At 46.8% G+C, this 16,568-nt stretch overlaps 3 protein-coding genes across 3 annotated transcripts; 1 reads left to right on the top strand and 2 right to left on the bottom strand.

Moving 5' to 3' along the window:
* Nucleotides 1–403: 403 nt before the first annotated feature.
* Nucleotides 404–2,192, bottom strand: LOC125008134 (beta-crystallin B1-like). Its single transcript, XM_047585217.1, has 6 exons — nucleotides 2,120–2,192; nucleotides 1,827–1,924; nucleotides 1,628–1,746; nucleotides 1,414–1,546; nucleotides 1,188–1,330; nucleotides 404–1,098 (listed from the first exon to the last, which is right to left on the bottom strand). The coding sequence occupies exons 2-6, from the start codon at nucleotides 1,917–1,919 to the stop codon at nucleotides 927–929; spliced, it is 660 nt and encodes a 219-aa protein (XP_047441173.1). The 5' UTR covers nucleotides 1,920–1,924; nucleotides 2,120–2,192; the 3' UTR covers nucleotides 404–926.
* Nucleotides 2,193–3,155: 963 nt separating this feature from the next.
* Nucleotides 3,156–5,439, top strand: cryba1l1 (crystallin, beta A1, like 1). The gene is made up of 6 exons (XM_047585218.1): nucleotides 3,156–3,237; nucleotides 3,565–3,647; nucleotides 3,760–3,878; nucleotides 4,171–4,312; nucleotides 4,393–4,535; nucleotides 4,818–5,439. The coding sequence occupies exons 2-6, from the start codon at nucleotides 3,573–3,575 to the stop codon at nucleotides 4,963–4,965; spliced, it is 627 nt and encodes a 208-aa protein (XP_047441174.1). The 5' UTR covers nucleotides 3,156–3,237; nucleotides 3,565–3,572; the 3' UTR covers nucleotides 4,966–5,439.
* Nucleotides 5,440–6,873: 1,434 nt separating this feature from the next.
* On the bottom strand, nucleotides 6,874–13,318 carry LOC125008133. The gene is made up of 6 exons (XM_047585215.1): nucleotides 13,236–13,318; nucleotides 11,915–12,026; nucleotides 10,613–11,784; nucleotides 9,139–10,146; nucleotides 8,609–8,734; nucleotides 6,874–8,183 (listed from the first exon to the last, which is right to left on the bottom strand). The coding sequence occupies exons 2-6, from the start codon at nucleotides 12,024–12,026 to the stop codon at nucleotides 7,419–7,421; spliced, it is 3,183 nt and encodes a 1,060-aa protein (XP_047441171.1). The 5' UTR covers nucleotides 13,236–13,318; the 3' UTR covers nucleotides 6,874–7,418.
* Between the last annotated feature and the right edge of the window lie 3,250 nt (nucleotides 13,319–16,568).

Raw genomic sequence — 16,568 nt, 5'->3', positions numbered from 1 at the left:
GTCCCCTCTGTGTCCTCCTTTGGTCAAATCGTCCATCCAGTGAATATGGTCCCATCAGTCAACAGTTTTAAAATAACACTCACGGTCTCTGTGAGTGAGTGTATTAGTATATTCTCTAAAATATGTGTTTTCTTCGTCCATTCTTGCCAAAACAGCCTCTTAAAATATGCTAACCACCATTTACAGACTATAGTGTTTGAGATATTTTGTTTCCAGTTAAGCCCCGCCCCTCAAAATACGTCACATTGTAAATGATATTTGGTGTTCAGTTATTGACCAAAACACAGCCGTGATTTATTTAAGTCGCATTTTTTAAACATCTTTTACTGTTTTATTTATCTGTTTTGCTGATTAACATTTTTATTCCGGTGATATTTCCATAGTAAGTAACAAGGACAGCATCTTTGAAATCAAAATTTTCCTTTTTATTGAAAACTTGGCCAGTATTCTGTACAGCAGAGAGGGGCGTGCAGTGCACAGGGGCAAGAAGACAGGGGCAAGGGGCTCTAGGAACTCAGTTTCCCATGGTGCATCATACCCGGAGCCCAGAATCGTGGGTGTAAAAGAAGCAAGAGGCATGGTGCTCTTTGGTGTCAGGGGAATGAGGAGGGGAATGAAGTGAGAGACTTAAAAAAAGGGAGAAAGGGGGGAAAGCAAAGCTCAAGCTCAGCCCACAGGGGAGAAAGAGAAAAGTAAAGACAGAGAGGAAAGGAGGGTGGCTTTTGTGGTCCAGCCGGTCCTTCCACTGAGGTGTTGTCTCCGATTAGGGGGCCGATACACATCCTCACCCTTCCTCTCACTGCATCAGATCATAGACCTTTTTTTAAGCTACTGAGGTAAAGGCCTCAGACATCTCTACCCCTCTCCCTCTTCCTCCGCCCCTCTCCCTCATTTCCACTCTTTCTCTTTCTCTCCTTCCCTGAACCTCACTTGCTGGCCATGGTGTAGCAGCCCTGTTGGTGCCACTGCATGTCACGGATACGCCTCACAGACTGGAACTGAGGATGACGGGCGCCGTACTCGTTGAAGTGCCTGTAGTCGCCCTTCTCCAGCAGGTACTGGCTGCCACGGTATCCGGGGAACTGGTATCCCACCCAGCTGGAAAAAAACGAAAAAGAAGAAACTTTTGAATCTCCTCATCGGCTTCTGTCAGTGTCACCTCGGCTGCTCTGATGCTCGACACTCACGTTCCACAGCTGACCATGATGCTGCCCACTCTGTCGGTGAAGCCGTAGGAGAACATGCTGGGAACGTCATCGTCCATGATCTCCATCTTGCGTCCCTTGAACTCTCCCACCTCATACAGGCAGATCTTGTGCTTCTCAGGGTCCTGGAAGAGAGAAAAATGTGAGCAAAATATGACGGAAACGTAAGAGGGTGAGGAGCCAAACGAATGGTTACGGGTGTTTTTACCATTCTGACGGGCCTGAAGGACAGCAGGTAGTCATTCCTCTGGCAGTTGCTCCAGGAGTCCCAGCGAGGGTACTCTCCCTTCTCCAGGATGTACATCTCACCGCAGAAGTTCATCTGCTCGAAGCCCACGAAGCTGCGGGTAAGACGGTCTAATCAAGCATCCATGTCAAAATGTTACACGCAAAAATGAACAGATGTCTTTTCTGAGACTTACGGTCCACACTCAACACGCAGGGAACGCACGCGGTCCATGCCCATCTCACACACATTCATGCACTCGTTGCTGATCTCGATCATGCGACCCTGGAAGTTCTCCTGGTCGAACACGTACATCTGGTGGGAGCAAATGCACACGCAAGAGTCAGTAGAGGATCACGTGATCGGAATCTGAGTCCCACAGGAGAGGCACCCACCTTGTAGGACATCATTCCCATCTCAGACTTCTTGCCCTGAGCAGCCTTCCCGTCAGTCTGGGAAGAAGTCTTGGACTTATCTCCACTGGACATGATTACTGGGTGGAAAGAGAGGGGCAAACAGTGAATGAGGATATGCTCATGTGACAAATGAACTCGTTATTGGGGGAAAGGAAGCATTCAGAGACAGAGGAAAGCTTCTATACTGTGAGGTATTCAGAACAATTTGTAGATTTAACTCTAATCTCCGGTGTTGCATCTCCACGTGTATACGGTATGTGCGTGTACCTTACCTGTCTGTGTGTGCGATGCCTACGCCGAGCCTCAGTCAGAGTGCGTGCGGCTCGGACTGCGCCCCTCGCTTTTATACGCTGGCGCCCACAGGAGAGGGATTATGGAGAGAGAAACAAACCTGCTGAGGTCAGAGGCGGGAGACAAAAGAAGCCCCTCATCATCAGTGAGGGACGGACGGAGGGGACGGGCAGAGGCAGAGGGGGACGGGCAGAAGCTGGGGAACAGAATGAAAAGTAGCGATTTAAGTTTTAAATTTCATACTCTCTTTTCTGTCTTCAGTGATTCTGATGTATAAACACTCGATTAAATTCACACAGAACAGCACGTGTTGTAACCATGTGTCCTCTGCAAGTGCTGTGTCTGTAGAGCACCATCTGGGAATATCCATGTCCATGTGGGATCTACAAACTTTTACATGTCACAGATATAAAGTCACAGACAGCAGAGCCTTGATTTAAGAGGCATCGTGTTTAATCTCTATTTCTGGTGGATTGATAAATGTGATATGACTGCATTTTGTTTTATTTATCTGTATGTGCATCACTGTTTAATCATAAGGACTCATCCGTGATAGTTATTGATTTAGCTAAATAGGACACCTGCACAGGTGCACCTGCAGCCTTGAAGGTGCGCGCGCAACAGCGTCTCACGACAATATGCTAATTTTAACTTTAACTACGATTTTGATATTTCCATGCATTCGTTCATTTAGTTTTCTCCTTCTGTGCGCCTCTCTGCTGCGCCCTTAATCCCCACATTCTCCACCCCGATCCCGGCCTTTGTGCCAGGGCACGCGCAGTACTGCTGACCGGGGTCCGAACATACCGGAGCCCCTTTGTGTCCGAGCCTCGGCGGCTCTATGGGATCTGCTGAGCTAGCCGCTGGGGCAGGACAACAGCGTCCATCCAGCGACCGCGCAGCGGCGACGCCGAGGGCGCGCCTCGATTCTGCTGCTGCGCCACACGGACAGGCTGCACGGCGCGGGGACGCGCAACAGCATGCGCGCCCCTCGACCGTCGGTATAAAACTGAAGCGCCAGGTTCTCTCAAAGCTCCACGCGAGGCAGGCGGTAGGCGCGTACCACACCCGAGCTCTTCCAAAAAAAGTGCCAATCTAGGTAAGGCTGCATCTCTGCTTTCCACTCAGCTCAGGGTCACGCAGACAGGCGCGCTGCAGGTGCTTCCGCACAGAAACAGAAATCCAAAAGCACTTTCTGACACCTGTACAACGCTTTGTTAAGTTAATGAACTGTTTGGGGGCCCCTCCAGATGCTTTTTAGAGTTTTATGAGAAAAGCTATAGCCGGGTAGCAGAAATGATTCTCAAAGATTTGTGCTGTTCCTGCTAATAGAAATCGAACAGTGTTAAACTGCTAAAACTGAATTATTATTCGAAAGGACATTTTCTTGCGCTTCATGTCCTCTCCTCTGTCAATATTTGTTCAGGAGTAAAGATGTACAGAACTACAAGGTCTCCAATGATGCAGCCACTGGTCAACTCAGGAATGGGCATGGCTCCTTTCTTCAAGGTAAACATAATATTCACTGGACTTGACATAAACAAGGGTAAACAGTCTTACCGCTTGTAAGCTCCTTTCTGGTGGCTCCCACCCCTCACCTCTCGTCCCACCGTCTCCTCAGGTGACTGTCTTCGAGCAGGAGCACTTCCAGGGAAAGTGCCTGGAGTTCACCTCCGAGTGCTGCAACATCCAGGAGTGCGGCCTGGACAACATCCGCTCCATCAGGGTGGAGAGTGGAGCGTGAGTGTCTCCGGCTATATGTGTTTGGAATAACAAGAGGAAAATTAGACCTAGTGTAGTGGTAATATGGTGAAAAACAGCCATGTTGAACAGTACAGAGAGGATGTAGGGGAGTTATGTGGGAGAACTAAAACACCGTGAAAGCTGGTGTTATTAAAAATCCCATTTGGGAAAGTAATGTCTTAATATTTACCAGTTGGAGCAGTGAAAGTTAGAAAAGTTGCAGCTTTAACCTCCAGAGTAAAGGGACCACTGTGTAAACAGTCCTCTCTCCCTGTGTCTCCGTGTGAAGCTGGGTGGGCTTCGAGCACCACGACTTCCAGGGCCAGCAGTTCATCCTGGAGAGGGGAGAGTACCCCCACTGGGACGCTTACAGCGGCAACATCTCCTACCACGTGGAGCGCCTCATGTCCCTGCGCCCCATCTACTGCGCCGTGAGTACCTCCCCGCTCCCCGCTCCCCGCCCCAGCTCGGGCGCCACAAAACAAGCAGTAAATGTCTTGTTTTTTCTCAGTCCCACCAGAGCAGTCGCATGATCATTTTCGAGAGGGAGAACTTCATGGGCCGCAGCGTGGAGCTCTGTGACGACTACCCCTCCCTTCAGGGCATGGGATGGATGATGCCCGAGGTTGGCTCCATGCACGTGCAGTGCGGCGCGTAAGTTGATATGAACTTGTCTTGAGTAGCTTTAGAAATGCTCCTTTGAATGCCACTTCAAATCTCCAGGTCTTCGTACCCTGTCCTAGCTACATGTTGGTACCATTAAACATCACTTATGTCTCTCTACACAGCCTGTCAGCTCCCTTGTCAGCATGCATTAACAGACATACCAGCTGGATGCTCTGAGCTCTAACCAAATTCCAAACTTGCTAAAGCAGCTCATGCAGCTCCTAAAATAGTCCCGCTAACTATTTCCGCCTTCCCCCGTCTGTCCCACAGCTTCGTGTGCTACCAGTACCCCGGCTACAGGGGCCAGCAGTACATCATGGAGTGCGAGAGACACAGCGGAGACTACCAGCACTGGAGGAACTGGGGCTCCCACTGTCAGACCCCCCAGATCCAGTCCATCAGGCGCATCCAGCACTGAGAGGAGGAGGAGAACAGGCTGAGACTGAGACCCCCGCCCCCTTCACCCACAACCCCTTCATCCCTTTCTTTCTTGCTCTCTTCAATCCTTTCCTTCCTCCTGACTTTAGCCGCCCCGACCTGACAACACCGCTACCCACCACTGATCCACAGCCGCAGCCAGAGTGCGATAAGAGACAATATCGCATGGTTAAAGCACAGGGAAACTCGCGCTCCACACACGCACATCCACATAGCTGACACTCGCACCGTGTCTTTTTATTTGATCTAGAGGTCCCTTCGCACTCGCACACAAACGCGCATCTGCACTGTGCTCTCACCTGAGCAGAGGGAGTCAGACGGAGGGGGAGGTGAAGCTCCAGCAGGGCGCCATGTTCAGGAAAAACCTCTGTGTGGTGCAGCTCAGATGTGTTTTGTTGTTGTGTGTAGGAGGCTGGTCCACAGGTTGATATCGAATAAACTCATTTTCACTTCACGTATCGCTTTTTATTATTTTTAAGTTCGCATGCAGTTTGGCTGAGAGCGTGTGGATGGAGTTTGAAAATCACAAACGCATGAATAAAGTCCATTTCCCTCCCCTCCCGTAAAGCACATCCAACCTGCAGGCCTGAAAGACGTCTCCAAAGGCTGTGGCATCCCCTCTGACACTGACTGTTTACATTTAGTAAAGTGGAAATGTGTTTTCAGCCTATCTCACAGGTTCATTACAGGGGTTGGTCCTGCATTTAAAACTCTGCCTGCCAAACTAATCTAAGGATAGTCAGCTGTCCATGAAGACTCATAGTGTTGTAGCACTAACTAGTGATACGAAAGCAAACAGAAAATAATGAAGCATCTTCACCACTCTGGACAAAACCACCAATTAAAGTAAATGCAAACATGTTAAAAAACCTTTTGAGAACTTAATGAATGTGCTACAAATACACAATAATACAGAATAATAGTGAGACTAGCTGCATCATTTGTACTGACTGCTACAGAGTTGCCATCAGCTGAGCTGGTCAAAGAAATGTAAAGAATGTAATTTTTTTTTTTTTTTTACATAGGATAATTAAATAAAAAATTAAATCAATATATTAGCAAATACAATTTATTTTACGAGCACGGCAGATGCGAGGATGACAGACAGTTATGTTATAATTTTACTGAAAAGGTTATTGTTTGTTACTATTTAACTTTCCAGCACCGTATTTGCCGCCTATTATCTATCATGAGGGAAGTCCGTCTCCACTCGGCTGATACATGAGTTTTGTAAATAGTGGGTTCAGAGCGCCCTCTGCTGGACAAACCAAGTAATGATATTATTCCTAAATTAACCCAAACCCTTTTTCTTCTTCATATTCTGTTCATGCCAACACTGATGACTAATATATCATTTAAACTACTTTCAGTTACACAGGATTAGTGAGAATGGCGGGATAAAATATAACAATGTGTAGACATAGATCTGAAGACTCCTTCATGAAAAAGAAAACAAGTAGAAATTCTTAAAAAGCCACGCACGCCTCCTCCCTCAATTAAAAACAGAAACAGTCGGGAGTTACTTCACCGACCGGTCATTCTTTCTTAAAGCCTTTCTTGCCCAGGGCATAACAGAGATTTAGGATTTAAGTGAGCTCAGAGACACTTTCCACCTTCTTCTTGTATAAAACTGGCCACACCCAAACAGCTCAAGTTTAAACATCCAAGAAGAGAAAGAGGGACCAAACACAATTTGAGTGGAAAGGGTTTTTTAAAAGAGTATGAATTAGCGTTTCCTCAACAGTTACACAAGTGACACAGTCCGCTAGCTGTAACTGATCAGCCACATTGACCATGTTACTGCATATGAGTCTTTGTTTCGGTTCCAGAAATAATAATCTGTAATTTTCTGATGTGCACATGAAGAGGAGTCAGTAAAAAACTGATGTAGAATCGAGAAAACTGAGGAAACTTTATTGTAGAAATCAGATCTTATATCCAAAAGTACCACAAAGAACACAACCTGAGAAGACACTGAAGATGATAAGTGTGTTCCTGGAACGTTCGGGCAGAACAGAGGCTGACAGCACCGACCGGCTCTTACAACTAATGTAGTTGCAGTCTTATGTAAAACAAATAAAACACTGCTAAATGCTTTTCTTTTGCAGTAAAACTCTAAACTGTTGTTTTTAACAGCTAAAACAAACGCTGCTGAACATATCTGCATAATAAATGAGCGTTATCAACCTGATAACTCGGCCTTAAAACCTTAGAGTTTAAAGTTTGTTCTCTGAGCTGAACGAGGTGAAACTAAATATCTGCACAGTCGTGGTGATGTGTTGCTCCTTACGGTCTCTTTATGCGTCATGGTGCATGTTTTATTCCTTCTGTGCAAAGCAAAATTATCTTCTCTCGTTAAACGTATGTGGGCGAGTAAAACAAAAGTCCCTCACGTGATTGTCAAGGTGGGAACGCAATAAAACTAAAAGACACTTAGGACATTACTTGCGTCACAGCAACGCAGGTCTCAGACAAAGTGAGCTCTTCAATGTCCACGTCCTCGTCTTCCTCTGAAGACTCCGTCCAGCTGATGTTCACTGGATCAGGGACGGGACTGGAACTTCCAGTCACGTCGACCTCCACGTCTTCTTCGGGGGTTCCTGACGACTCAACACTCGACTCCTTTGCAGGATGCGAAGGAGTTGGAGTCTCGGAACCGTCCACGTCTCCTTCTACACCGGTTAAACAAACATCAGTGCTGGTCTCCGTCAAACGTGTCTGAGTTTCCGTGAGTTTGATTTCACTCAGGACCGTTTTTTCTTTTCGTTTTTCTCCTTGGAAATCTTCTTCACTGGTCAGCGGGAGGCGCTCAGCATCCGGGGCTTCTTTTACCGCCACTGTTGCTTGTTTCAGCTTGTTCTGCTTGTTACAGCTCAGCTTTGTCATTTGATCAAAACAAAGCGTCTTGGCGACGGCAGCGTCGTCGTGCGCGCCCCCGTTTGGTTCCCCTCTCCTCTTTTTTCCCCTCCTTGCCAGGGCCCCTTCCTCCTCGTTCGACGCTTCTTCGCGTCTCTCATGATTTTTCTCTCGCTGTCCGCGTGCACCACGGGGATCTGCAGATCGCAGCTGAATTGGTGGCTTTGAACTCACGCTTACAGATAAATTCATTTGTCGTCTGTGCTCCTTGGGTCTGTCCGGTTTGTGCGTTGAGGGTTGCTCTTTGTCTAGAAGTGGTGCACCAAGAACAGGCATGTTGACCTGTAGCGCAAATTAAAACAAGAGTTAGGCTCTAATGACCCCACAAGTTCGCATTCTAGCCTCAACCGGCAGCAGGGTAACATTTGCTAAACACAAATTACAACTGAGGCCTTTTTGTTGGAGATTATTTGGTCATAATGGACAAAAAAAAAAAAAAAAAAAACGAAAGGAAAGGAAAAATAATTACAAAGCTATTAAATCTGGTAACCTTGAATGTTTGTCTAATGAACATTTTGAGATAGAACAAATGGGTTTTTTTGGCGTACAAGGGGCCAACAGGGTGTATCTGAAGTCATCGCCTGGTGACCGTGACTGTGCACAAAATGTCACGGCGAAAAAGTCAATACTGCTATTTCATCCCCAGTAAAGTAAAATCTAAGGACACGCACGGTCCTTGATCTCGTAGGAAAAGGGTTAATGCTCACCATGACTTGATACGATTTATTCAGCCTGCTCCTGATTGGGTACGTCTTTGTTTCTCTGAGGGCTCTGTTCTTGTTTCTTTCAGGGCCGTTCGCCGATAACGGACCGATCTTTGCTTTTACAGGGAGCTGAGAAAAATACACACACAGACAAAACCTTTCAGATTTTCACCCTCAGAGTAAAACATTCTCAGTCAGTCAAGTTACAGATAACACACACATATATATGTGTGTGTAGTGTGTACAGCTTTAAAGTGGAAGGTTTGACCAGGCCGCTCCGCTCCACACTGAGCTGAATGTTTCCTTGTGGGTAGCGAGGCCGGAGGCTTTTAAACCAGTATGAGCAGCAGGAATGCAGCCACTTTATGAGCAAACCACAGGCGACTTAAATACTCAGCCCTGACTACGAGGCTGTGCTGGGAACATGAGCAGGAGGACCTGCTCCGTTTCTGTTTGATGTTTGTGTTTGACTGGTGAGAGCAGGCAAAAGAGACAGGAAACACCAGTGGAGCGTAATTAGAGCTGTCTATCACCTTGCCTTCCACACCCCGACAGCTGTTTCCCCCCAATGTGACTTGGGACGGCAGCAAGATCCTCCTCTGCAGCTTCACCACGGGCATCTGCTGCAGCTGCTGGTCTCCTCGGCCGCGCGTGGCTTTGGTCTCCGCGTCAGTTGGAGGCTTCCTCGTCCTCGTCCTCGCCCTCTTCTCCAACGAGAACCGATAGTGTGTCGCTCTTCTCTTTTTCCGTTGTTTGTTTGCAGCTTTTCCCGGCGTTTCCTCAGCACGGCCCTTCCTCGGCTGCGGGCGTCTCTCCCCCGTTTCAGGCGATTCAGAGCCTCTGACTTGATGTTGCGTGTCGTGCAGGTGAGGGGTGTGAGAGGCCGTCGTCTTGTTTTTCTCGTGCTGACTCGGGACAGCGCGGGGCCGGCTGGTCTCCGTGGAGACCGCACCATCCGCCTCTTTCTCTTCTCTGCCACCGCCGCTTTCAAACTGATGTTCAAACAACTGAAGTAGGTGCTCCAGGATGTCGCTCATATCTTCGTCGCACTGCTGCTGCGGAGCGGGCACCTCGCCGTTATCGGAGCTGGAACAGCCCGCTCTCCGCGCCACCACCACGACCTCCGCGGACGTCCGGTCGCCGGCAGCGTCGCGCTGCTGTTCGTTTTGGACGCGCGCGTTGCCAGCGGAGGCGACGGCGCGGCTGCTCCTCGCCCCCCCCGGATCGCCGTTTGCAGCGACGTCGAGCCCCATCATGACCTCCTCCAGAAGTCGATCGATTTGCTCGGACTGCTCCTGCCGGGGCGGAGGGTCCGGGGGAGGGAGGCAGGTGGTGTGGAGGAGGGACGGAGCCGGGGGCTCGTAGGAGGATGCAGGGGACAGCAGGTCGGGGGGAGGGGGAGGAGAACGGGGAGGAGGGGGAGGCCAGAGGGACGGGCTTGAGCCAGATGAAGGTTGAACATGGCGGATTTGCGCAGGTGTGAGAAATGAAGCGGCTGATGTAGCTCTCGGCTTTTGAGGAGAACGAACGGGGACACGGTCCTGTAATAAAGGAAAGGAGTGTATTAATAATGATACAACACAAAATAGAGCAGACACAGGTGAGGAATTAAAATGAGTCTGTCTATTGTCCTCTTAGAAGTAAATGAATTAATCAACTATAGAACGTTTTTCAACACGGTTAAGCCACAAATACAGAACAACTATGTCATTTTATCATTTTAGATAAATTCTACCCTACAATTCAGTATTTCTGTATGGGTTTGACAAATATTTAAAAACTAGATGTAATAAGTAAATACTGCTGTAAAATAGCAGTAATTTATGAATTAGCAAATATAGACAGGTTGTTTCATGATATTGATTTACCATGGGGTCCAATACAATAAGTGGATCTAATCCGCTCCTAGCAAGGTGTGTACCTAATGAACTGGCCAGTAAGAGCGCTTACAATCTTAAAATGTTTGGTGCTGTGAATGTGATGCCTGACGGACGACCCCCCCCTCACCCGTTTGAGCTGCTGTGTCGATCTTTTCCGTCCTCCTCTTCCTTTGCTGCACGGCTGCTTGTCCGCACTCGGGCTCGGCTCCCACGCTTTGCCGCGTCCTCTTCTCTGACGGCTCCTCTCCGTCTTCAGGAGCTCCCTGCTCTTCACGTCCAGCCTCCTGCCGACAGCCCCCCCGCCCTGACCTGTCACGCGCGCCGCCGCCCTCCCCCACCTGTGCAGGAACGGGCTCTGCTTCTTAGCCAGCCTCACCTCCTGCACCACCTGAGCGCCCCCTCTCGCTCTCGGCCTTGCCTGGGGCCTGCTGGCGCTCTTCTCGCCTGCACCGACTCTTCCGGCTCTTTGCCTCCTCCCCGATCTCCCCCCATTGTCGCCCTCCTCTCGGTCTGGGTTCAGGAAGCAGCTGATGAACCCCGGGATGTCGTCTTGAAACTGCACAATCCGCTCGTCCCCCCAATCTGCATCTTTACCTGCACCCTGAGGACCAGCCCACTGCTTCTGAGGGTCGCCGGCGGCGCACTGGGTCATTTGGCTGGAAAAATAAGGGAGGGACGTGTACGGGACAGATGTGTACGGCAATGTCACAACAGAAACAGCGCTTCCTGCTGCTGGGGATTCCTGTATGGAGGCTGGAGGAGCGGTGCAAGGATGTGGGGTTTGGTTTTCAGCTGGAGGGTAGATGAAGGGGACCATATGAGGGAAAATGAGATGGGAATCCATCAGTCCTGAACTCGGGAAAGAAACCACATCAGTGATCTCCAAGGAGGCTTCAGGGTAAGCCGTGAGCTCTTCAGTCTGAGTCTGAATGTCCCTTCCACTTTCACGCCTCTCCTCTCTTTCCTCAGCCTCCGTTTGCACACCCACCTCTGCGCACTGGCCGACTCCACCCTTGTTTCTGTTTTTGCTGCGCCCCTCTGTTACCTCCACCTCCACCAGCCCGTAGATGCCCAGCTTGGCCGCGGCAGAAACGGCCTCCTGCTTTTCCCTCTCCGTCTCCCCCGCCATCTCCCCAGAGTACAGGAGTCTGACCAGGTGGAGCAGGGTGGAGGCGCCCAGAGAATGAAACTCCAAGAGGTGGCGCTGTCCCGCACAAGACGCCGAGGTGGAGGAGAGGGCGGAGGAGATGTCGGGGCTCATGGCTGAAAGAACACAGCTGTGTGCTGGCACCGAAACGCCTGGAGGACAGAGGGGACGTCGTTAATGATGGTTTTTATGCCTGCGTCCTTCCCGTGCAGTGTGCTAAGTAACAGGACACAACCTGCGACGATTAATAAGTGTGTAATTTAGCTTTTTTGAGTGTTATACCTTCTGCGTTGAGCACAGTGTCACAGAACTTGCTACACTGTTGCTGTCTCCGCAGCTCACTGAGGAGGTGGTCCTCAAACCCGGGTATTTGGCAGCACCACATTTCCCCCATCTACTTTAAAACAAAGGCAGGGAGTGATGTGTTTAAAATGGGCATAGCTTCAGAAAAACAAATACAGTCGATGTGGACACACTATAGGAAGTTGTGATACGTGGCCTGAGCGGTACTTTGTGCACAAAGCTAACCTGTGCATACTGTGTTTTGATGGTCAGATTAACGTTATTATGGCTCCAAGAGCCTAACCATAACCCATTTTATCATACTATGATAGTTTTACTGCAGCATTTCATTCTTTTTCCAGATAGAAATAGTGTACTTTTTATTCTACTACCATTTATCTGACAGCTTAGCTCAGTTACTAGCTAGGTTTCAGATTACAGTTTAGCATACCGTCTTAGTGTACTACTGTATTTTGATATATTCATTTTATTTTTCATTATTTTTCCACTTCACAGGGTGGTGGTTTTAATGCTGGAGGTTGATCTGTGTATAAGGTGATAAAAACCAACACAGGACGAAAATGCATCATTCGCATGAATTCCACGCTAATATTAACACAACAGCGTTTAACTTTTTAAGTACAGTAAATGCTGCACTTTGACCGGTGGTGGGGTACTTTTACATAATTAAAACACATGTTTTTTTCCCCACTGTTTTCAGTCCTTTTTGAATAACCAGAAAACCAATATACACAATATAATATATACAATACAATATAACATAATCACATATACTCTACCCTCATATTCATGCTGGGTTTGCACAACTCAACAATGAGTAATGTGCTTATTATTGCCATACAGTATAGCTAATCTTTGAACATTTAAACATATTCTAATTAATATTAATAAATGTATATTAATATTTAATCTACCATTACACCAGACTTCTTTTTTGTAATAATACATAATAATAATAAAATTAACCGACTAGTCCAACTTAGTGATATATATATATACTTTTTTTTTTTTTATCAAAATAACGTTTTCTAGGTAAAGTAATTGATGTCTGAGCGTATTTCATGCAGGCTGCAGGTCGCTGACACAGAAGCACACCTACAGGTTAGCATCCCTGCTCACAGCAAGCTAACAGTGAGCGACAACGCCTCAATAAAGTGAAGTAAAGTAGTCATGACACCTGTTGTTTAACTCGTCTGCAACAGAAGAAATATCTAGTCTAACAGACTTTCTAGCACACGTGGTGTTGTTGTTGGAAAGAAACTACCCATGCTGGCTAATTGCAAGGTTGGAGTTCACTCACCCTCTGGACAGTCTCAGGTCTCCTTATATATCCACTCCTTGGTCCAAGCAATAAAATCGTCCTTTTTTAAAAATTAATTTTTTTTCCACGAGGTAAATTTAACCCACAGTTAACTTATGGTTTCGCATTTTATTTTCAGTTTTCTGTTTGATTTAATGAGGTCAATCACAGGTCAGCGTGGTCATCAGCGGGGCGTGCACTCTGTAGTTGCGTCGTTTGGCCACCAGGGGCGGCGAGGGCGCCACACCGAGAGGAGCAACGGAGGGAGAGCCAAAGATTACAGAAACAACGTTAAACTCAAGATATGTAACTATTAGCACTTCCTACTTCGTCTAAATATACAGGAAGCGAAGTCGACATTGACACAAATTCACTGAAATTAGCGAAGAGGCCAACATCTATTTACACAGACTCACTTTAATGGGCACACCTAGCTAAAACCAATGCAGACACAGGCTGGCATTTGAGGAGCCGCTGAATTATGTTGTTAGACAGTATTAAATCTACTGTGTACTTTTACCGTTGAGGACAAAATATTGAAAAGAAAACACTGAACAGCTTCACCATCATCAACCTACAGATTCTGAGATCTCACCAGGTTTTAAAAACTTTACAAAATGTCAAACTATCAAGCTTGGAAAAAAAATCTCAGCCAAAGATTTGTTTACTCGTGCTTATGTATCACATACCATATAGGTTATGATGCTGGTCATTCTATATCTATATCTATATACAGTATACTGACACTATAAACGGCACATTACTGAGACTGAAAAGACTCCGTGCAGGGACACAATAAAACATAATACCGTGTTAATAGTTATCTCTCAGCCCTGTCACATCAGATTTGGGATAAACAGTTTTAACGACTGATCCTGGATACCATATCATTGAGAAAGCTATATCAACTATTTAACAAGATGTTTATCCACCCATAGCCTCTACTTCCTTGTTTGAGCATTAGTGAAGGAATGTGTTAGTAAAAGTACCAATACAGCAATATAGAAAATAAAATATATATGTTGAAGCACCGGTTTTTAATCACAAGTTGCTGTTGTAGCTGCTGGAAGTGGAGCTATTTGGAACTTCTTGACAGAGTTTTATATACACAGACAGCAGATAAATCTGAGGAGACATAAGATGGGTAATAAGAGAGGGAAGAAGATCCACACTTCTTCCCCATTTGGACTCTTTCTCCAGTCTTTGATTTGTGCTGATAGATTGAATAGTTCGAACATTTATTGCAATGAACCCACATGAATGTAACACAGACCACACCGTGCTATTTTTAGATGTATTTAACATTTTAAATATTATGTAAAATGGTAAATCATACAGTGGAAATACTCAGTTCAAGTACAGGTTATACAAACTGTGCAAGCTCCAAAGAGATCTCTTCGTAAATCCTTCTCACCTCAAGAAATGGCGACAAAATTGAACGACCTTCACAGTTAAGCTGGTTGTAATATGAGCCCTCTTTGTTATTCGCCGTCTAATCCATAACATGACATATCACTGATGCTTTACTTTTTTGTGTCAAACAGATACTTGATACTGATAAAAACCTGTAAACACACCGACTTAAAAAAGATAAAATACCAGGAACACACAAAGTATTATTGCAGCAACATGTGGTTTGAGAGAGAAAAGGATTGGATTGATTGAAGTTTCTTGTTTTTGGTTTGAGAATGACCTGATTCAGCCGCGCACGCTGAAGGAAAATCCATTTTTTCACAACCGGACAGCTGGACATGTACAACAAATGTCTCCCTGTCAAACATTAGCCCAGTTGTACTCCCTGGTGGGTTCTTGCTGTGATATCCAGACAGATGCCGTTTCTCCAGTTCACATTGTCTCATTGTCTCCACTCAGGCCGACGAGGACTTGATCAAACGACGAGGTGACCGCGCTGAAACCCTCGGTCGGGGACGGAGGGTCCTCCCTGCCTGCGGTCGGTCGGGGCCAGCGCTCGTTGAACTTTACAAAAAACAGAGGGTCTTTGAAGGGTCCCCCATAGATGATGGCCTGCATCAGGTAGACGAGGGCCACGACCATGAAGCTGATGAGGAAGAAGGGTATGAAGGGCCTCAGGTGCTGCCAGGCCTCCCCGAGCCCGTAGCCCAGACCCCTGAGCCCGTCCTGCTTCCCGGTGTGGGTGGTGTGCCGCGAGGAATCCGGGGCCGGGGTGCGATCAGGGGACTCGTCTGAGTGTGAAGAGGACGGACTGGGGACGCTGAGCGAATCCATGAGTTACCATTAAAACCAAAGCCTTTTAATTTGCTAAACCGGTCACGCTGCTCCGTCGATTGTCTCGAGGGATCATAGGGGAAGGAACCAGCGAGCCACAGCGGAGCGGCTCCCCTACCGTATCACAAACTGGTGTCTCTGATGTGGACTCACTGTGATTAATCCAGTGCTAAATTCCTCACGGCAGCAGTCATTCCTGTCCAATCATGTGCCGTATTCCTCTGGTGTTCCCAGCAGTTTTCCCCCTCACAAGTAGCGCGCTGCTGGACTTACACACCGATGCTTCTATTAGAGCTTCAGGGAAAGATTGAGAGGAAATTAAGACCAGCAGAGGAGCCTTAAATAGATATGACACCAAATGACAGGACATGGGAGGGAGGGAGGGTAGAATCTGCTGCACTCGGTGGTCTCAGGTTTAAGGGTGTGTGTGTGTGTGTGTGTCAGCTGCACAGGTTAGAAACCCAATGACTAACACAGACATGCACACTTGTGAGTCAGACACAGGAGAAAACCACAGATCTGTAATTTACAGTTCAACAGCTAAATCATTTTCATCATCTGCTTTACATCCACAAAGGTGCCAGTAGATGTACCGAGGTCAAGTCTGGCCAAAGTCATATTTTATTTTCTCTTTCCATTGTGGACGAATCTGGCAGAGAAACTAGAAGTTATGTAGAAGTTACGGCTATAACGATATAATGGGACCTCATCTGTTAGATTGAGTTATATTAAATGAATACATCTTTAAAGCAGAGGATTCCCTCTTGGCTTTATGACCCATAAAACTGAGAAATAAAAATGGTCCTAAAAGAGGGCAATAAACTGGTCTTCATTCATTTCTTTGGAATTTTTCTCCACATCACTTATTTGAGACAGAACACACACACATCCATTATATATATATACACACACACATATATGTGTGTATATATATATACACACACACATATATGTGTGTATATATATATACACACACACACACATATATGTGTATATATATATATATATATATATATACACACACACACACATATATGTGTATATATATATATATATATATATATACACACACACACATATATGTGT

Source organism: Mugil cephalus, chromosome 5 (assembly GCF_022458985.1).
Source record: "Mugil cephalus isolate CIBA_MC_2020 chromosome 5, CIBA_Mcephalus_1.1, whole genome shotgun sequence".
Taxonomy (NCBI): Eukaryota; Metazoa; Chordata; class Actinopteri; order Mugiliformes; family Mugilidae; genus Mugil; species Mugil cephalus.
The sequence above is the reverse complement of the archived record's forward strand: the minus strand, read 5'-3'. Positions and strand labels throughout refer to the sequence as shown.

What these genes read in the sequence shown, in the direction of transcription:
- LOC125008134 (XM_047585217.1), bottom strand. Translation starts at nt 1,919, where the DNA reads ATGTCCAGTGGAGATAAGTCCAAGACTTCTTCCCAGACTGACGGGAAG. An exon ending in CTGCGTGTTGAGTGTGGACC is followed by an intron (nt 1,547 to 1,627) that starts GTAAGTCTCAGA and finishes TCTTACCCGCAG; the next exon opens with CTTCGTGGGCTTCGAGCAGA. An exon ending in ATCATGGTCAGCTGTGGAAC is followed by an intron (nt 1,099 to 1,187) that starts GTGAGTGTCGAG and finishes GTTTTTTTCCAG; the next exon opens with CTGGGTGGGATACCAGTTCC.
- cryba1l1 (XM_047585218.1), top strand. Translation starts at nt 3,573, where the DNA reads ATGTACAGAACTACAAGGTCTCCAATGATGCAGCCACTGGTCAACTCA. An exon ending in TGCGCCCCATCTACTGCGCC is followed by an intron (nt 4,313 to 4,392) that starts GTGAGTACCTCC and finishes GTTTTTTCTCAG; the next exon opens with TCCCACCAGAGCAGTCGCAT. An exon ending in ATGCACGTGCAGTGCGGCGC is followed by an intron (nt 4,536 to 4,817) that starts GTAAGTTGATAT and finishes TCTGTCCCACAG; the next exon opens with CTTCGTGTGCTACCAGTACC.
- LOC125008133 (XM_047585215.1), bottom strand. Translation starts at nt 12,026, where the DNA reads ATGGGGGAAATGTGGTGCTGCCAAATACCCGGGTTTGAGGACCACCTC. An exon ending in CGACACAGCAGCTCAAACGG is followed by an intron (nt 10,147 to 10,612) that starts GTGAGGGGGGGG and finishes CCTTTATTACAG; the next exon opens with GACCGTGTCCCCGTTCGTTC. An exon ending in GTCGGGGTGTGGAAGGCAAG is followed by an intron (nt 8,735 to 9,138) that starts GTGATAGACAGC and finishes TATTTTTCTCAG; the next exon opens with CTCCCTGTAAAAGCAAAGAT.